This window comes from Mastigoproctus giganteus, chromosome 6 (assembly GCF_048544385.1).
Source record: "Mastigoproctus giganteus isolate SK-2022 chromosome 6, ASM4854438v1, whole genome shotgun sequence".
Classification (NCBI taxonomy): Eukaryota; Metazoa; Arthropoda; class Arachnida; order Uropygi; family Thelyphonidae; genus Mastigoproctus; species Mastigoproctus giganteus.
This window is the reverse complement of record NC_143580.1, coordinates 141,432,944-141,454,961: the sequence shown is the minus strand read 5'-3', so window position 1 is coordinate 141,454,961 and position 22,018 is coordinate 141,432,944. Positions and strand designations below refer to the sequence as shown.

General features: G+C 38.4%; 1 protein-coding gene across 1 annotated transcript in view; it reads left to right on the top strand.

Annotated features, from left to right (window-relative positions):
• LOC150084625 (cysteine-rich PDZ-binding protein) overlaps positions 1-22,018 on the top strand; it is a 90,895-nt gene that overhangs the window by 52,725 nt on the left and 16,152 nt on the right. The window contains exon 5 of the mRNA XM_090375362.1: positions 18,951-18,968. Coding sequence (XP_090231488.1) covers positions 18,951-18,968 — 18 coding nt within the window. The remainder of the gene's footprint in view (positions 1-18,950; positions 18,969-22,018) is intronic.

The following is a 22,018-nucleotide window of genomic DNA, read 5'->3' as shown; positions in this document are numbered from 1 at the left end:
ACAATTTCTCCTCCACTTTGCTCTCAGTTATTACAAGATTCTCTAGCTTACTGCTAGAGTTGAATACACCTCTGGCATTCCCCTCGCTGAATAACTCCTCATCTGTGAATGTTGATGCAAAATATTCATTTAGTTTGTTAGCTACCTGAGCAGGGTCATCAACAGTTGACCCATCGATCTCAAGTGGACCAATCTGATTCATCCCCTTCCTTCTAGAGTTTACATAAGTAAAGAACTCTTTGCTGTTTTTCTTCGCATCCCTTGCCAAGGATCTCTCGTAATCTGCCTTCGCCTGCCTAACCTCCTTTGTAACTTGGTTACAGATCAACTTGTATCTATCATAGGCATCTGTGTCACGTGTTAATTTGTATGTATCCCATGCATTTTTCTTTTCTGCCATATGCCTCATCAGTTCATCTGACATCCATTTAGGCCGAAACCTTGAACAATATTTCTTAGTTGGTATGTAAAGCCTAGTAGCTTCCAAGATAAGTTCTTTGAATGCTTCCCATTTTGAATTTGCTGTTGGCAATATCATCAGTTGATCCCACTGTATAGAATTTAAATACTGTCTCAGTCCATTGTAGTCGCCTTTACGAGAGCAATACCCCTTCCCTTTACCCCTAATGGTAGTTACCTCTTTGAGTAAATCCCACTTCAGCACACAGTGATCACTGCCACCTAGTGGGTCATTTACCTGCAGATTCTTAATGCATGAAGAATCAATACTGATAATCAAATCAAGAGTATTACTTCCTCTAGTTGCCTCCCGAACATGCTGATGTAGAAAACAATCATCCAATAAATCCACAAAAGCCTTGCTACTGTGTGAGTGACCAGCCCCCAAATTCCAGTCAATATCTGGGAAATTAAAATCCCCCATTATAAGACTCTCTGATTTACTGCCCCACTCTATTTCTCCGAACAGTTTCTTATTATACTCATCAGAGTCATTAGGCCTATAGCACACTCCTACTCAATTTTGATCTCCCAATGCTTATGTCACACCAAACTGACTCGACACTGCACTGTCCAGCGATTTCGACTGACTTCACTTCCTTGGATTTTATGTGTTTTTTAACTAATAGCATAACCCCTCCTCCCTTCCTATCCTGTCTATCCTTTCTGTAGACATTGTACTCCCCAAATTCCAGTTCTGCATTCCTTATATCTGTGTGACACCACGTCTCTGAAATCCCCACAATATCTGCCTTTGATGTTTTGAGCAATACCTCAAATTCATCAAATTTATTTACTAAACTCCTAGCATTGGTGTACACACAAGTATACATGCACCTGTTCTTTTTCTTAGCTACCCTAACACAATCCATGTGTTTACTTGTACCCCAATGATTCCCAGCAGTCTCTGAAATATCCTGCATCTTATTTTCCAGGCTGCGGCTCATTCCAATAGAAGCAGTGCAAGAATCACTTTCACCTCTGCCAGTGGCTACTGTTAATCTGTTAGTCCTTGTATCCCCCCAATCTAGCAGTTTTCCGACCCACCTAACACTGCCTCGATAGCATCAGCAAACATTCTTGCACCCTTTCTATTTAAGTGTATCCCATCCCTGTAGAAGCAGTCTCTCCTGTTAACAAGTACAGACCAGGCTGAAAAAAATTCTACCCCTTGAGCCCTGCACAATCTTTCCAGGGCCGAATTGATTGACAGGGCTCTCATCATATACTCCCTCCTATCGTGTCTGGGCAGAATTGCAGACTAAGTTAGCCAAAATCATCTCCATATACATTTGGCTAAGTTAGCCAAAATCATCTCCATATACAGAGCTTGCAACATTTCTGTGATTTCTGTATATTGTGAGGTTGTTAATTGAGATGACTAATTTAACCACCTATATAGTTAAATTAGTCTTTTGCAAACAAATGGCTACAGGATTGGAATGGGAGATTAAACCTTAGATATCATTGAAATCGCTACAATTCCATTGTATAATGGAATGTTGCATTATTTGGTTTTGAGGAAGGAAAATGATTTTCTGCTTATCTTTTGCATGTGACAGTCATGTTTAGTGTTTCCTTTTTAGGGGTTAAATGGTATCCAGAATTCTTAACATCCTCTGCATTGTTGTTTACTAGCACTTCTACCGTGCTCTTGTCTTTTTTTTTTTAATCTGTTAGGTATAGAGAGAGAGATGTGGTCTATTTGACAAGTATCACTATGTCGAGAGCTCGTTGGCTCTAGTGGTGAATGTGTTGTAATCCATTGTTTCTTTTAGCACTGGGGGGTTAGTTTACTGCCTAAATTTCCAGCTCTGCCACATGGTGGCAGGAGCAGTGCCAACCAGCAAGCATTGTTGTTTACTAGCACTTCTGCTGTGCTTTTGTATTTTTTTTTTTTTTTAGGTATTGGTATAGAGAGAGGCTGTAATCTGTTTGACAAGTATCACTGTGTTGAGAGCTTGTTGTCTCTAGTGGTGAATGTGTTGTAATCCATTGTTTCTTTCAGCACTGGTGGGTTAGTTTACTGCCTAGATTTACAGCTCTGCCATATAGTGGCAAGAGCAGTGCAAATCAGCAAACATTGTAATCAGGTGGCAGTACAGCTCTTCCATGGAATATTGTTCCCACATCTGGGATAATGCCCTCTGAAATCTCTCTCAATACATATTAGTTGTGAAATATTAGAGGAAGATTATTATATACAAAAAATCAAAATTTCATTTAGAAAAATTGTAATAAAAAAAATTTCTCACCATTACTTATTTGTTGTGATACATTAATATTCCCTATGTTTATATATGTATTCTTCCAGTTTCATTAACTTCTTACTCCAAATTACATGTAGACATGTATAGTGTCTTATATAGGGCAGCACCCTGATCATCATTTCAACTCCATCTTAGTACACTGTGATAAATACAAAACTCTGTAAAAGGCCAGAAATGTATATATTATGTTTGTGCAGTGTGCATGTTGTTGTTGTTGGAAGTTGATCATCTGGAAAGCCTGCCCAGTGCTCATCTACACCATGAGGAGGTGGGCCACAACTATACATCTACCGTGGCCAACCTTTAAAACTGCTGATCTACAACTCTTACATTCATTAATATGGCTATGTGAGATTAACAGCAAAAAAATTGATTAATAATGACTTAATAGGAAATAAGTTGAATTTACAAAAGATAAAAATAGAAGTAGAGTAACTTAATATTAATCTAATAAAATTAAGAAAATCAGAATCATGAGTTGCAAGTCAGATTACAAAGATAGGTAAGAGCTACTGAAAGGAAGAAGAAGATTAAGTATGATAATGATTTATGTCTTTCAAAAACTAACCTTGCAAAATTTTGAAAATAATAGAAATTTTGAGCTGTGTAGAGAAAAGAGGTTTCCTGACTAGGAGACAAGAAACCAATAATGGAAAAGAAATCTTGTTGGAAATCATTATATAAATAAGAAAAGAAAAGTATATGCAGCCAGTCTTCAACTTGACCACAAAGAGGTCTGTATTGGAAAGACCCAAGAAAAAGAGTTTAATTCATAGAACAATATTCAGTTAAAAGAAAACTAGAAAAAAAAATAGGCTAGAAGTAAACCATATGAAGAAGATTTGGAAATCTAGAATGAAAAGTTCAGTTGTGGAGTCTTTAGGGGAAAGAGGTCATCTAGATTGCCATATGTTAATAAAGAACTGGTAGCCATGACATTTATCAGATTTTGGAGCAAAAAAATTATCAATTTCAAAACCATTAAAATTTAAGGGAATATTTTTCCTAATTTTATAGCATGGTCCGTGGTAAATTAAAAATAGATCAAGGGGATGCAACCAGAAAGTACTTGTAGAGCATGAGTTGACATTGTTCTACAAGCTCTAAGAATAATAACAAGAAAAATGCATTGAAGGGAATAAAGCTTGGGTTGTACTGTGAGAAGCCTGGTCCAGAGGAACCAGGCCCCCAAGGCTATTAATAGAGTTAACCAACTATTAACTATTGCTTTCTCCCACTCAGCCATCCTTCTATCCATATCAGTAACATATCCTTAATGCCATACTGCTCCAATTTGCACTGGGGATGTCTTTTATGTGCAACATATAAAAAGCTTTCCTGAAATCCAAGTATGTGATATCAAAATTATTTTTTGCATTCAGTTCCTTGCTGCTGCATCATAGTATCTAATCAGATTGGTCAGACCAGATTGCCCCTTAACAAATCCATGCTGTGACTGCAGTAATTGCATTCCTGTCTATATAGTTCTGCATTACTTCTTTAACCAGTGACTGTTTTTTTTTCCCTGGAACAGAAGTTAAGCTAACAGGGCTGTAATTATTCATGTCACATTTTGATCCTCTATTTCTGAATTGGGGATATATTTGCACATCTCCAGTCCATAGGGACCTTTTCTGAACCCAAAGCTGCTCTCATTATGGGTGAAGGTTTGCTTACATCCTTTGCTGTCTCCTTTAATATAACTGGATAGGTCCATAGTATCTAATCAGATTGGTCAGACCAGATTGCCCCGTAACAAATCCATGCTGTGACTGCAGTAATTGCATTCTTGTCTATATAGTTCTGCATTACTTCTTTAACCAGTGACTTTTTTTTTCCCTGGAACAAAAATTAAGCTAACAGGGTTGTAATTATTCATGTCACATTTTGACCCTCTATTTCTGAATTGGGGATATGTTTGCACATCTCCAGTCCATAGGGACCTTCTCTGAACCCAAAGCTGCTCTCATTATGGGTGAAGGTTTGCTTACATCCTTTGCTGTCTCCTTTAATATAACTGGATAGGTCCCACCCACCACAGGTGTCTTTCTTATGTTTAACTTCAACAATTTCTCTTCTGGTTTCCTCTTAGTTATCATAAAATCTTTTAGCTCCCTGTGAGAATTTGATTAACTTCTTCCATATTTTTTCCTAAAGAAAGGAGGATTAACAGCAGTAAAACCATCGACATCCAATGGGCCAATGATTCAACCTCTTCCTTTTGCTGTTAATATAAGTAAAGAACCTACTGGTTTTTTTTTTTATTTGCATTCTTTGCCAGAGATATCTTGTAATCTGTCTTAGCTTGCCTAACCTCCTTTGTGACCTGATTACAGACTAGTTTATATCTACTATAGTTTTCTGTATCACTTACAATTTATATGCATCCCATGCATTTTTCTTCTCTACCACAAATCTCATCAGTCCAGCCAACATCCATTTAGATCTAAATCAGAACAGTATTTCTTAGTTGGTTTTTACATTTATAATTACTTCCTTTAGCATTAGCAGGGGCAGAAGAAAGCAAGCTCATACAGCATCAGCCAAATCCCCCCCCCATTTCATCCATCCATTTGCTCCAAAAGTTTATCCACTTCCTTCAATTTATTTAAGCTATCAACTTCCACAATGACAGATAGAAGTTTGTTCCAGTAGTCATCTACCCACTGGCTAAAGGCAAATTTCTGCACATCTATCAGATTAAGAACTGTCTTTCTCAGTTTGAGATTATGCCCCATCAGCATTTACCCTGCTCAATCCATTCAAGACCTTATATGCCTCAATCAGATCACTCACAGGTGCCTAGTCTCCAGATTCTGCAATTTGCAGAACTTAAGCCTTTCTTCATCAGAGCATCCCTTTGTTCCTCTTACCAGTCCTTGAATGCTTCCCAGTTAGAATTTTCTATTAATAACGTCATCAGCTGGTCCCACTGCACTGAATTCAAAAACGGAGACCACTTTACTCACCCTTATGAACACAAAAGCCTTTACCCTTTGATGGAAGTTGTCTTTGGCTAAATCCCACATCAGCAAACCGTGATCACTGCCACCCAGAGCATCTTTTACCTGCAGGTTTGCTTTTGATAATCAGACAAGAATATTGCTTCCTCTTGTTTTGTCTCTAACATGCTACTGTAGAAAACAGTCATCCAATAAATCCACAAAAGTTGCTATTGACCCAACTACAAGTTCCAATCTGTATCTAGCAAGTTAAAATAACTCGTTATATGACATTTTGATTTACTGGCTCACTCTGTTTCTCTGTATCATTGTTCGTTATACTCATCACAGTCATTAGGCTTATAATACTCCTACTTTCATTTTTGTTTTCCGTGTTTGTCACAATAAGCTTACTGAACATTGTGCTGCTCACCCCCGATGACTGGATGCACTGCCTTAGATTTCATATTCTTCTTAACTAAGAGCATAACCTCTACCCTCCAGCTGTCCTGTGTGTATTTTCTGTACACATTGTATTCCCTCTATTCAAGTTCTGTCTCCCTTGTCTGAGTGGCACAATGTCTCTGATATCCCTACAATGTCTGCATTAGATCAGTACTTCAATTTTATCATATTCATTTACTATGCTCCTGGCATTAGTATACATGCACTTGTTCTTACTCTTAAATAGAGTAAGAACAGGTGCTCTATTTAAGGTAAGTTCTTACTCTTACCTTAAATAGAGCCCATGTTTATTGGTTCCATGATATGACTCATACCAGCACTTGAAATCCCTGACACCTTGCTTTCCAGGCCAGTGTTCTCACCAGGACCTATCAAATGGGTGCACCACCTGGTGAATTTAACTGACTGCCCAGCTAAAATTTAAGCTATTCTTGCGGTACCGTATGGTACTGCTCACTGGTCTCGATCAAGATTAATTCAAACATACTATGCGATCAAGGTCAATGCGACAGGAACATATGTTAAATTATGCAATTAATTTTTGCTCTGGATTGCTTAAGTCACGTTTATAAATAATAGAAAATTTTATAATACAGTAATACCCTGAAGTTACGCGATAGGTGGGTCCGACGAAAATCGCGTAAGTCGAATTCGCGTAAGTCGGGGTAGAACTTTGCATATAAATACATATAAATTTTGCTTAATTGGGACCAAGGACTAACGAAAACACTACTTTAGAAGAAAAATATTAATAAAATTGCAGTTCTTTATACATATTAATACAAAATATGTATTAAAAAAAACAAATGACTTACGTTAAAAAGTTATTTCGATGTCGATGGCTTCATAAAATCTAACAAATTCGTCTGACGACACAGCGCGTTCTTTTTTTCACGCAGAATTTCTTCGTAGCAAGCTAATAATTTTTTTATTCCTTGCTTTGTAGCTATAACGCGTTCTTCGTTGGAGTCTATATTTTCTAAAATTTTTAAGCCCTTTACAATTGAGCCCTTTTCAATTTTCAACCTCTCAAGTTTGCAATTGTCATGTGCTTTTCGCCGTTGCTTCATTTAGGCCTGTAGCACGTGCAATATCGCATGGTCTTTCATTTCGCTCAAAGCGTTTCACAATTTCATATTTTTTCTCTATCGACAGAGGCGGACTGGCCATAAGCCTTACCGGAGAAACCCCGGTGGGCCAGTGTGATTTTGGCCATAAACCATAGTATGAGGCCACTATAAATTTTCCCGGGTAAGAATTTTTGATCCAGTCCGCCTCTGTTTATCGATAATTGCTTTTCTTTTTCTCTCTGAATCTGCAGTGTCTTCACCAGGACGCTTCCTTTTCACACCTTTTAATTAAGTATTTTACTCATTTTTAGGGAATAAAGCGCAATTACAAAACGAGGAGGCATGCTTGATACGCATGTAGCAACTGAATAAACAACACCATAAAGGCAGAGATACACTATTAACACCTCACATTTCTAGGGGTTACTACCATAAAACAATAAAAATCCAGTTGCGTTTCTGCTAGTGAAATCTGTTATAAACTGGTAGTAAACTCGATCTAATTGCATTTGCGATTATACCGATAGCTGGAATTTGTTGGTTTTTACGTTATTATGGTGAAATGTGTTTCCCCTTCACTGATATAAAAAACATAAAAGCAGCAAAGTTGAATTTTGTTCATCTTTCGCTCTTATTCTCCGCCGTCGCACCGTATATCGATAACATATGAAAAACGACCTTGAAGATAGTGGGCGGCAGCGTTGCCAAACGAAAAAATCAAGAACCGCGTAACTCCGAGTTCGCGTAAGTCGGGGTATTACTGTATTGCGAAGTATTACACTTCCCCGCCCAGCTACTTCATTATGCTACCCGGCTGGCAAAATTTTCTGGAGAGAACATTGGAGGCTGCTGCATGTTCAAATACAAGCAGTACAAGAATCACTTTCACCTCTGCCTATGGCTCTAGTTAATCTATTAGTTTGTATCCTCCCCAAGCTAGCAGTTTTTTGACCCTAACACTGCCTCGATAGATCTGCAAATATCCTTGCACCCCCTTCTATTTAAGTGTTATTACATCCCTGTAAAAAGAATCTCTACTGTTAATAACCCCATACCATGCTGAGAAAAATTCTATCCCATTAATCTTGCTCAGTCTCTCCAGGGACAAATTGATTGACAAAGTTGTCAACATTACTCTCTCCCTTGTTTGTGGACAGAATTGCAGACACTTGCAAATTTAACCCAACTCATGGATTTTTTCCCAGTATTGCCCTGTTCTTGTTAAGTAAGTTCCTAGATCTGCTATGCCTATCAGTAGTGCTGCTTGTGCAACAATGTGACCTTTCCTTTCATGCCCTTAAAAGATATCTTCTCTGATCTATTTTTGTCTCTAACAGACATACTCTGGTCCTATTCCACCTCTCCTTTTTGCACAATATATTTTCTGTTTCCCTGACAATAGTCAAGAACAATAAGTAGCTCCTGTAGAGATTCCCTTGTTTTTTTTTTTTTTCCTGATGCATAAGTGTAAGCTCTGGTGTTGAGTTGGGCAATTGAAAGCTTGATGGGCCCCATTTTAATTTTTTCAGGGGCATTCACCTTGTTCTTCAACTCAAACACCCATCAGAACGTAAATTTGTGCCTAATTTCCTCACACTTGGTGCAATACACAGATAAAGACATTCCCTTTGGCCTTATGTCCAGTTCCAGATACACCCACAAACATTGCATAAGCAGCACATTAATGCCGCTATTCATAGGAGAACTGCCCTCTTCAGTTCTCCTCCAAACTATAGCAGTGCTGTAGTTTGGAGAACTACTTTGGGCCCATTGCTTTGATGCTCTATTCTGAGGCATGATTTCTATTCAAATTCTGTTTATGATAATAGTACACTGGTCCTTGAGGTTGCCACAGACATTCTCTCAGATATGCCAGACAAGCTGTACTTGCTACCTGAGAGTCTAAAATGCTGATGGAACTGATATTTGGGTGACACTCAAGTCAAGTGGACCCAATTTTGGCAAAGTCTGGACGGTCTGTGACAGCCAAATCCTCTGCTTGCACCTTCACGATGGTGGGACTTTTAGTAATCCTGGGTATAACCTCCATGCACAAGTACATGGTGGGTGACCACCCAGGTGTGAACCAACGTAAGCAGGGGTCGAGGTGTGGCGCCCACACCACATGGAGGAATGCCGCCCCTCTATGTTACCAGGCAGTACTAGGTGGTAGATGACTCTCATCAACCGGTGAAATACCACCACTTTGCTTATTGGAGGCTTGAAGTGGTGGAACCCATGTTTAGTCTCTAGAGCAAAGTTCCGCTCAACCCTTCCCTATCTCTTCCATCATGCAGTATGATTGATGACTTTTGAGGTTATGATGAATGTCGTAACGAGATCCAATATTCCTTACATTTCGAGGGTACAGCTTTAAAATGGTGTTTGCAGGCCGGCCGCTAGTTAGTACACCGGACCGAACCTATTGGTAACTCTCTAGGAGGCTTCCAGATCTCTAGGTGGCTTGCTACCTCTACTCTGCCAGATAGTGACTGGAGGGAGTCCGAGTAGTGCATATGTGGGGGCCATTGTCGAGGCCACATTATGTCAAAGATCTGGGTATATTCTTACCACATATACGCCATAACCAAAAATTTCATTACTTCATACAGCATTTCCCATACTTCATACAGCATTTCCCATCCACTTTTTCCTACTATTGAATACACCATGAATTGTCAAACTAATAGAGCAAGCTTATCTTCGAAAAGATCTAAACCTCCAAAGCACTTCCTAATTCATTTCACAAATATACGTGGTCTCAATTCTAATCTCAACGATGTCCATTTCCACTTGTAGTCTGCCAAACCCCATGTACTTTTTCTGACAGAATCTCAGTTATCGGATGATTCAACTACTGCTCATCTCAGATGCCCAAATTATTCGCTATATGATTCCTTTCGCCTCAAAGGTGGTACTTGTGCATATGTCCATTCTGATATTCCCTGTCAGATACTTGGCAATTTGGAATCTCCTCTCTTTGATCTTCTCTGGCTTAAAATCTCTCTACCTCATTGTGTAAAATTCATCTGTTGTCTCTACAGTTCTCCCAACTCCACTAATCAATTGGAGCTCTTTGACTTCCTCTCTTTGCAACTTGACTTTCTCCAGTCCAACTTTCCTAACAGTGAGCTAATTTTCCTTGGTGATTTTAATGTTCACAACTCTAGCTGGCTTCCGTTTTCTAGTCACACCGACCCACCAGGTCGAGATGCTGAGGCTTTTGCAATTACTAATGACCTAGCACGGATTGTTCATTTACTTACAAGAATACCGGACAATCCTAATCATACAGCCAATACGCTTGATCTTTTTCTCATAAACAACCCTTCTAAGTACACAGTCGAAGTGAGAGGTCCTTTAGGCACTTCAGATCACAACTTGGTGATTGTCTCTTCTCCAATGGAACCTTTATCTCATGACTATTCCCAACTTCGTATTGTTTGGCATTAAAAGACTTCTTTTCTTCCTTTCCTTGGTTGGATTACTGTTTCAAAACTTCTAATGTTAACGTTTGCTCAGATCATGTCGATGAAATTATTCTTGCAGGAATGGAATCCTTTATCCCACACTCCACTTTAAAATCTCGTCCTTTATCTAAACCTCGGTTTTCCAATAAATGTGCTAAGGCTGTTCAAGAGAAGAATGTTGCATATCGTAATTGGCTTGTTTCTAATTCTTCAGTTTCATTTTCTGCCTACACCAAAGCTCGCAACAATTGTAAAGCAGTTATTAATCAGTCCAAACTAGAGTTTGAACAGGCTAAGAGTAGAAAACTTGCTTCTTGCCCTAATGGTAGCCGAGCATTCTGGTCTCTTGCCAAAGCTATTGGCCGCAACTTTTGCCCATCTATGCTCCAACCTCTGTCCAAACCAGATGGTTCTGTTGTCACTTCAGCCAAGGATAAAGCTGACCTGCTAGCATCCCATTTTTCTTCCAGCTCATGTATTAATGATCTTGGTAAAACACCTCCCACCATTCCCAACACGCTCCATTCAATGCCTCCTGTGGTCTTCTGTCAAAAGGATATCATAAGGATTTTGATGAATCTTAACGCCAAGAAAGCTTCAGGTCCCGATGGTAATTCTCCACTTGTTCTCAAAACCTGTGCTCCTGAACTTACTCCTATTCTTTGCCACCTTTTTTCACTTTCTTATTCCAAAGGTGTTTTTCCTTCTGCTTGGAAATTTGCTCATATCCAGCCAGTTCTTAAAAAGGGTGACAAATCCCTCCCATCCAATTATCGTCCCATTGCAATTACTTCTACTCTTTGTAAAGTAACGGAGAAATCAATTAACCGCCAACTCTTAAACTACCTAGAAACCTTCCCTCTGATCAACGATCGCCAGTATGGATTCCGTCAGTGTCGATCCACTGGTGATATTCTGGCTTATGTTACCCATTTATGGACTAATTCAGTGGAAAGGTTCGGTGAAACACAAGCAGTTGCTCTTGACATCTCAAAGGCTTTTGATCGTGTTTGGCATAAAGTTCTTCTAAACAAGCTTCCATCGTATGGTTTGCCGACTGTTTTTAGTAATTGGTTATCCAGTTTTCTCTCTGTTCGCTCACTGAGGGTGATGGTAGATGGCTCTCTGTCTTCTAACTTCTCCACTAATGCCGGTGTCTCCCAAGGTTCAGTTCTTTCCCCCTCTTTTCCTCTTGTATATTAATGACCTTCCATTGACTGGAAATCCTATCCATAGTTTTGCCAATGATAGCACATTGCATTCCACTTTCCATTTTGAGAAACCTTGTCCTGCTCAATCAGCTTCAACTTCTCGAAAATCTGCTATCAATTCCTTAAATGCCAATCTTCAGGTAATTCTCCAGTGGGGCAAAGACAGCTTAGTTGATTTCAACCCTTCTAAAACTCAGTCTTGTCTTATATCTTGCAAAAAGGATTCTTCTGCCCCTATGCTTATCTTTAGTGACACTCCGATTTCTAGGCAAAATGATATATCTCTTTTGGGGATTACCCTGACTTCTAATCTCTCTTGGCACAAGCACATTACAAATATTGCTTCCTCTGCATCTAAAAAACTTGGGTTTCTCTTTCGCTCTCGGCGTTACTTTTCTTCCAAACAGCTGCTCACTCTGTATAAATTGCAAATCCGCCCTGCCATGGAATATTGTTCCCACATCTGGGGTGGTGCCCCCAAAACCTCTCTCAGGCTTCTTGATTCCATTCAGAAGAGGGCAGTTAGGTTAATTAATGATTCATCTCTAACAGTCTCTCCACTCGCTGTCTCATCGATGTACTGTTTCTGCTGCATGCCTCTTCTACAGATACTTCCATGGGCAATGTTCTTCTGAATTGGCTTCTATAATTCCCGCTCTCTCTTTCAAAACAGTCCGAACACGTGCCGCCACCAGCCAACATCCATTTACTGTCCAACTTCAAACCCACAGAACCAACTTTTCATCTTCCTCATTTATTCATTCAACTGCCGTTTTCTGGAACAACCTTGCTTCATACGTATTTCCTGAAAATTACAGTCTACAGAAGTTCAAGTCCAATGTCAACAAATATCTTCTTTCGTCTTCTCAACCTCCAACCCAAGCACGTTACTAAGTACTATAGGTTCCAATGCCTCTCTTGTTTGGGGTTCACATAAAAAAAAAAAATTAAACTAATAGATACCTAAATGCAATAATTTTATGCTATACTGTTATATTGATAGTTTTAAGTTAGATATAGCCTTACAGAAATAAAGTTTCTTAGCTAGAAACAAAAACATATATGCCAACCTATGTGGTTAGAACCTTTCTAAACTATGCTGAACTTTATACGACAGACCATCGCCTTGTCATTCCTATTTTTCGACGTCACTGGACATGGGCATCTTCAATTTTCAAGTTTCTCTCTCTCATAACTGATGCTGCACCCCCCCTTCCATGATTTTCTAGGGCATCTTCCCTTCCTTTGTATCCACTCATATAAATTTTAGGCCATCTCTTTTCATTCATGCATAGATGTCTAAACCATCTCAGCCTCCTATTTTCAATTTGCTCTATAATATCTTCATCTGCACGCAAACACTTTCTAATTTACTCGTTCATAACCCTCTCAAGCTCGGAAACTCTGGCACTTCAACGAAGGTAGTCCATCTCTAGGGCCCTGAGCTTCTTTTTGTCACTCTCTTTCAATATCCACACCTCATGTCCATAGCAAAGTACCGAATCCACTGAACAACTGTCCAATATGTGTTTTTGTTCTAAGGGAGATATTGTTGTCCCACCAGATAGTATTAAGATATTCCTACTTTGATGATTCGTGTGTTAACTTCTTCTTTCCCCATTCCTTCTTAATTATAATACAGCCAAGATACTTGAAGAAGTCAACAGGTGTATAGATTGTATAACAATCTATACAATTTGTCTAGATGCTCCACTGTGCTTAGGAATTCTGTTTTTGTGAAATTTATATTGAGGCCCCATATGTAAGATGCATTTTTCTCAACATGTATTCCAAAAGCACAAGAAGCATAAGCTTCCGGTGCTATGATGACCTGATCATTGGCAAAATTGGGAGTCCATAAATATCTGTCATTAATTGGTACTCCCATTCCACAACAGCTTTTCCATTCTTGAAAGGTGCATTCCAAGAAAACATTAAACAATAAAGGTGATAAGCTACGTCCTTGCCTCAGCCCCTTTGTTGGATAGATTGGGTTAGAGACTTTCCAACTTTAATAAATGACACATTATTATATAATTCCCTAATCAGTTCAAGTTCTGTATCGATTGACATCTGTTGTAGGGCTTTCCATAATTCCTTTCTTGGAACAGAGTTGTAAGCCTTTTCTACACCAGTTTCTGCAGAATAAACAAATTTTCCACACGAGTGACCAAACCTAAATCCACTTTGTTCTTTGCTAATCTTATATTTGATTAGAACCTTTGAGTTACTTATATACCACAGTTAAAACTTTAAAATTCCACTTCCATGCAGTACACTATTACTATAGTGCATAGCAGTGGAATCATATTTGCATGGTACATTGCACCAAATCAATATAAAAGCTCTATGAATATTAAGTTGTAATCCAGATGTCTAGCTAAATTTAAAATAAGCCAACAAATATGACTAGGACTGTTAAACTATTTATTGAACATAATTTAATATGTTAATTAAGTAAAAAAAATCTTATCCATTTCCAAATGCTGAAAATTCTTTGACTTGACAGTTCATAGCCTAAAATCTAAACGTTGCCGAAGTGAGAACTGGTTGTGTTGCAGAAGACAGAGGGTGGTTATAAGTGGGCACTTGAACTAATGTTATTATCAAGCTTATTGTCTAAGTCTGCAGAAGATACAAAGAGTGTAGTTGATGACAAGAATGAAGGCATACTACTGTAGAAAAACATAGACAAATTAGGCGTATGGGCTGAGAAAAGGCACTTGAGGTTCAAATTTGGTAAATGCAAGGTACTGCATATGGACAGCATAATCCAGGAATAATACCAATTAATTGGTACCACAATCAAAAGTGTAAAGAATGAAAGAGACCTTGGGGTTTTGCAGTCTTACATGAAGTTCTCTGAGCAGTGCAGACACTGCTAGAAGAACTGTTAATAGGGTTCCGCAATGATATACAGGAACGTTGCCAGCAGGGGATAAGGAGATGATTATCCCTATCATTTTGTATGATGGTTAGGTCACACTTGAGTACTACATACAGGTCTAGGAATTCCATTTGAAGAAAGGTGTAGATCTCTTAGAACAGGGTCAGAGAAGAGCAACTAGGTTACTCAAGAACACGAAGGGGATACTATTACTACAAAATACTTCAGTTCTGCAAATTGCACCACTTCAAAACTAGCCACTTGTGAGGGGACCTGATTGAAGCATTGGTTTTAAATGGATAGAGTAAACTTAATGATGTTGATATTCTAATTCTTTCCCAGACAACACATAAAAGAGGGTATAAACTTGAATTGAAAAAGAATGGCTGGTGGATAGATGTGGAAAAATTTACTCTCATCCAGAAAATAATTGATTGTTGGAACAAATTACCATCAGTGTTTTTTTTTTTTATTATTATTATTATTTTTTTTTTTTTTAATGAAAACTCCAAACATGAAAGTTATTAATATATAGTACTTGGTACCATGCATAGGTTGAATGTTAAGAAGACAGATGATACTATTTGACATTATATTTGAATTTCTGTAGATTTTAATTTTCAGGAAATACATGTGAAGGAAGATTGTTTCAAAAAACAGAAGTTGAAGGGATAAATTAACAAGAAGAAAAGTTCTGTGCATTTGAAGTTGGACAGTAACTGGATGTTGACTGTTTCCAGCACTTGATCATACTGGTTTGGAAGAGAGAGAGAGAGAGAGAGAGAGAGAGAGAGGAATTACAGAAGGATAGCACTCATGGAAGTATCTATAGAAGAGGTATGCAGCAGAAACAGAACATGTATGAGACAGAGTGGAGAAACTTTGTAAGAGATGGGCCATGAATTAACCTGACTGCCCTCTTTTGATTGAAGTCTAGTAGCCTGAGGAGGTTATGGGTCACCAACCCAAATGTGAGAACAATATTCCATGATAGGGTGGATTTAGGATTTGTACAGAGCTGTACAAATCCTAAATCCACCAGGAAGCAGCTTTTTAGATGTAGAGGAAGCAATATTTGTGATGAGCTTAGGCCAGCAGAGATTAGAAGTGCCGGTAATTCTAGAGATATGTGACCTTGTCTGTAAATCTGAATGTCATCAAAGATAAGCAAAGGAGCAGAAGATTCCTTTTTGAGAGATATAAGACAGGACTGAATTTTAGAAGGATTGAAATTAACTAAGTTATCTTTTTCCTGGAGATCAACATTTAAGGAATTGGTGGTAGATATTTGAGAAGAGATAGCTGTTTCTACAGGGCAAACTGGAAGGTGGAATGCAATGTGCTATCATTAGCAGAATTATGGATAGAATTTTCAGTCAGTGGAAGAAGGTCATTTATATACAGGAGGAGAGTGGGAGAAAAAACGAAACCTTGTGGGAACACTAGAATTAGTGGAATAGTTAGACAGAGGTCCATCTGCCATCATCTGCAGTGAGTAGTCAGAGAGAAAACTGGGTACCGAATTACAGTAAACATTTGGCAATCCATAAGATGGAAGCCTGTTTAGAAAACCTTTATGAGGTTGGGGTTTTTTTTTTTTTTTTTTTGGGCTGATTCTGTATAAGCTTGCTTCCTTGTATCATTTACAGGTTCTGCTACTGCTATCCAATAATAATAAATTTTTTCTAATCCCAAATTTCGTTTTTAAGAATAAAAGACACTCCATGCATAGTCAATCTTGTGGTAAAACCTTAATTGTAATTTAACACAGGCTATATTCTGGCTAGCCTCATGTTCCGTGTTCCCTTCTTTAAGACTTCCCTTCATTCATTACTTTTGTATAGAAAATGGTTCCTGCATGTAACAATGCAATATAAAGGCCATCTTCACTTTTCTCTTATTTTACCACAATTTCCTACAGTATTCTGCTGGTTTGTTAGTGGAATATGTTATTCTGCAAGCCTTTTGAAGAATCCTTCAGGTTACATTTATAGGCTACATTTACATCAGCTTCCAAACATCTCTGTACACATCCAAGCCTCGGCTACTATCCGTCGGCTACTTTTCCTGCTTTTCAGCTACTAAGTAAGGCTCAAGAAGGTGGATTCCTGTTTAATAGCAAAAGCAGTTAAGTACACCAATCAGGACATTGTCCCATATCATTACGATTTGTTTATTCCGTGTATGTGACTCTGGCAAATGCTTGCAAACTTGATACCATACTTGGTAAAGCTAATCAATGTAGTGGCATCTATGTTCTGTAGTGTAGTCATTTTGGTTGATTTGTTTCTAGATCAATTAACATCAGAAACTGATCATCTGGTTCCTGTCCCTGCCCTGTTGCACTGCTCTGTTCGCACTTAATTTAAAAGACATACTTTGCTTAATGGTGTAACACCAGCAATATACAGTCAGCCATCACATCCAAATTGGTCCATTATTCGTGATCCACCATGGACAAGGAATTATGATTCCAAGCCAAATGAAAATAAACCAGTAGAACTGCGTCTCAGACACGTAGCTCAATTTTGGGAAATACATTTCCAGCACCTTTCTGCAGTAGATATAAACTCAGAACCTCCTTGGATTCCTACTGTGCCTTTGTCCATATCACATCTTACAAACAGGAATAAAAAGAGATCTCTCCAATCGTTATACAGAAGCTTAATGTACTGCACGGTTTTGAAAATAGAAACAGTCATCAGATTTACACGGATGGTTCAAAATCGAACAACTCAGTAGGTGCCGCAGTAGTTTTACCGGAATATATTATATCCATCTTCTTGCCTCGTGTTTGCAGTATTTTCACAGCAGATTTATATGCTATTAAACTAGCACTGGATGATATTACTAAGCATCAACTTCTACCTGCTCTAATCTATACTGACTCCCTTAGTGTAGTAGCAGCTTTACAGAACAGCAAATATTCCTCAAATTCCTTGATTCAGCATATCAAAAAACAACTCTGAGTTTTGCATAAAGCAAGAAAACAAGTGTCTATCTGTTTGATTCCCAGCCATGCTGGAATCCCAGAAAATAATCATGCAGACCAAGCTGCAAAAAATCCAGATCTTAATATACAAGATAACTTTCAGTTTGTACCATTTACAGATTATAGGGATGTATTTCGTACAAAATATACTTCCATCTGGAAACAACTTTGGAGGGACCAATCGTGCAATAAACTTCGCAGAATAAAAAAAGATCTATGTTCGTGGCGTTCTAGCTCACGTACAAATAGACAGGAGAAAGTTATATTAACAAGACTGCGCATTGGGCATACCTTCCTCACTCACAAACATTTACTTTTAAGAGAACATACCCCGCTCTGCTCTATCTGTCAGATACAACTTACAGTAAGGCACATCCTGATTGATTGTCCAACCTATTCAGCTGTTTGTACCACATCCTTCCAATCATTAGCAAACTTGCAAGCTCCTCTAACCCTCTCTCATGTACTTGGTGACAAAGCAAACCTAAGTGAGCTCTTTATATATATTAAACATCTAGGAATAATAAATACGCTCTGATATATCCATCCTAAATCATTAAAATGAATGTAATGATGCTGATAGACACTTATTGGCCACAGTTGCCCTTGTGTCGTGAAACTTTCATACCAACAACAACAGTTCCAATGCTGATTGGAGCAGTGCCTGCAGAAAAGTGCTTAGGCTCTGTTCCTAATGAAAGCAGTCCTGTCCCATGACAGTTAATATTTGCACGGATGTGAACTTATAATCTTATAACTTTACATCTCTGCTAATTCAGCTCACTTTTTTTTTTTTTTTTTTTTTTTTAACATTATTGTTACCAGTGCCGGATTAAGGCACAGGCTAGCAGGGCCCTTGCCCGGAGCGGCATTCTTTAAGGGGTGCCAAATTTTACAAATCATGAAATATATATCCTTAGTAAAGGGGGGGGGGTGCTGAAAAATCTTTCTGCTTGGGGTGCAAAAATACCTTGGTCCAGCACTGATTGTTACTCAAACCCTACCCCACCTGGGCTTGTGTATCAGGGTTGACCTGTATTCTCTAGGTGAGTAAAAGATCATTATATTATTAATCAGACTGTATCTTTTGATGTTTTTTATTTTAAAAGTTTTTATAGTAGATAAATTGAAGCTTTCAAATATTTTCATTGCAATTTTAATATATATATTTTTTTCTTCCTTAGCATGTGCCTATAAGAAAGGTAAGAACAAATTCTATCATTCTTAAAGTTATATTAAAAAAATATATTAAAAAGGATATGATTATGGGAGCATTTCTATTGAAATAATTATTTTGTGTCATTGTGGGGAGATAAGTATTGTTCTGAATGTAACTTGGAGGAATTAGTTGTGGCATTCTGTGCTTTTCTTAATACACAGAATGTTTTTGCCTTCAGCCAGGGATATAGATCAGAATTATTTTCATTAGCTTACTTAACCTGAGACAGTTATAAGGTTGATTCTTCATTATGAACAACCCAGAGTTCTTGACCCCACCCTCCCCCGGGAGGTTGCCATTTAAGGAACATTGAAGAGGAAATCATATCTAATCATAATACTATTGTCATATTGTGTGACCATTGTAGTTCCTACAGTCAAGCGATATAAGTACTGTGTATTGTAGGAACTACAATGTCATGCTAAATGATAAAAGTATTATGTTTGGTTCTTATTTCTTTCCCAAATTCCTTAATTGGTGACACTCCCTTGTGACCCCATAGTAGTTCCTACAATGCCACACGATATGATACAATAAATAAAATGTAGTTGAAACAATCAGGATAAGCCTTCCGATCTTATCCTCCACTTACAATGGCTGTTATTATACTTTTTATTATTGGAACTTTTCAGTCTGTTTACTGGATGGGATATTCTTCTTTAAATGCACTGACAGTGAAGGTTGGGAGGGGGAGAGTGCAGCTGAAAGAAGCTCGTGTACTTTTCCCCCCCATTCTCCCCTAAATTGTTTCTTTCCTGGCATGTTTTGGCTGTTCCGTCAGACCTGAGTTCATCATTTTTATCTTGTTTGTCGTTATATTCATATCAGTGTTATTTTGTTTTTAGGGTCTATAGTATGACGAAGGACCCTTATAATGTCACTCGTTGTCTGTCAGTCTGTCTGTCCGTCCATCTGTCACAGCATTGTATCTCTGGAACCACTGAACCTGTTGACTTGAAATTTTGCATGGGTTTGTACATCATGTGGGCCAACATAATGCCATATTGATCGTTGACAAAAATTTGTCTGACAATGGGGGTGAAGTGTGGGGAGGACAAAAATGTCGGCAACCTATAGTTTATTATACACCGTTGGAAAGTGCTCAGTGAATAGGTTTAAAATATAATTTTAAAATATTTTTTAAATTAAAAATGGCAGGGCCAGACAGGAAAATGTAATTTTTGTGTCCCCCCCCCTCTATTTCAGTTGCTAATGGAGCTAAAACTTTATAAATCACATTAGCTATGCATTATTTGATGCTTATCAAGGGGAAACTATTTAGATTGAAATCTATCATTTACTTTTTGTGTTAAAATTAAAAAACCAATTTTTTATTGCACTTCGATAGCACACTTCTTTGTACTAAGTAACTCTCCTTTTGGTGAGTTACTATAAAGTTACTATAATTCTATAAAGGTCACTTATAAATTTTGCGACCAGAATTATTTTTTAACAATTTTCAAAGCTGGAGTTGCGGCAAGGAGGTACTCAGAGAGAGCCAGTGTTGAGGCAGCAGTGGTGGGGAGGTGCTTGCATGGAGTCTTGCATGGCCCTCACCTGCCGGTCACTTCGCCCCCAAGACTCCAATCGCTTTTACAGGAAGAAGTCGGAGTCGCTTCTCCCACCTTGTCTTGTCATTCACTCAACTGGAAATGCATGGGATGCATATAAATTATCAGGTGACGCAGAAGCCTGTGGCAGATATAAGCTAGTCTTTAATCAGGTCACAAAGGAGGTTCGGCAGGCGAAGGCAGATTACGAGAAATCTTTGGCAAAAGATGCTAAGAAAAACAGCAAGGATTTCTTTACTTATATAAACTCTAAAAGGAAGGGGATGAATATGATTGGTCCACTTGACATCGATGGTTCGACTGTTGATGATCCTGCTCAGATAGCAAACAAACTGAATGAGTATTTTGCATCTACATTCACACGTGAGGAATTATTACAATTTGAAAATGGAAGAGGGTTATCAAATTGTAGCAGTGTGCTTAATGATTTTGTAATAACTGAGAGCAAAGTGGAGGAGAAATTGTTGAAGTTAAACATAAGAAAGGCACCTGGGGTGGATGGCATCTATCCAGTTATTTTAAAGGAGGCGGCAAAGCAACTAAGCAAACCCTTAGCCATAATTATGAGAGCATCCTTGGACTCAGGGGAGGTTCCCACGAACTGGAGATGTGCAAATGTGTCCCCAATTCACAAAGGTGGATCGAAGGGTGACACGAGTAATTACAGACCAGTTAGTTTAACTTCTGTTCCGGGTAAAATAATGGAGTCACTGGTTAAAGATGCATTGCAGGATCATCTAGACAAGACTGCAGCAATAATTCAAACACAGCATGGGTTTGTTAAGGGAAAGTCTTGTCTGACAAATTTGATTGGTTATTATGATGTGGTCACAAAGGAACTGGATGCAAAAAATAATTTTGATATCATATACTTGGATTTCAGGAAAGCTTTTGACACTGTTGCGCATGGAAGACTACTGTACAAATTGGAGCAGAATGGTATTAAGGGTAAGTTGCTACAATGGATAAAAGGATGGTTAAGTGGGAGAAGACAGAGGGTGGTAATCAATGGGTGCTGCTCTTCGTGGACTAATGTTATTAGTGGAGTCCCACAGGGTTCGGTGTTGGGTCCACTGTTGTTTTGTGTATTTATCAATGATATTGATGAAGGTATATCAGGCTTAATGTCGAAGTTTGCAGATGACACAAAGGTTGGCAGGGTTGTTAATGACAGTAATGGCAGTGAGCTACTGCAACAGGATCTAGATAATTTGGGCAGATGGGCTAAGAAGTGGCAACTGAAGTTTAACCTTGACAAATGCAAAGTACTGCATATGGGTAGAAGTAACCCCAGAGAAACGTACCAACTGTGTGGTACTACACTTAAGGTGGTAGAAAATGAAAAAGACCTGGGAGTAATTGTGCAGTCAGATATGAAGTTTTCTGAGCAATGCAGACAGGCTGCCAGGGCAGGTCATGGGGTTTTGTCAATGATATATAGGAATTTTGCTAGCAGGGAAAA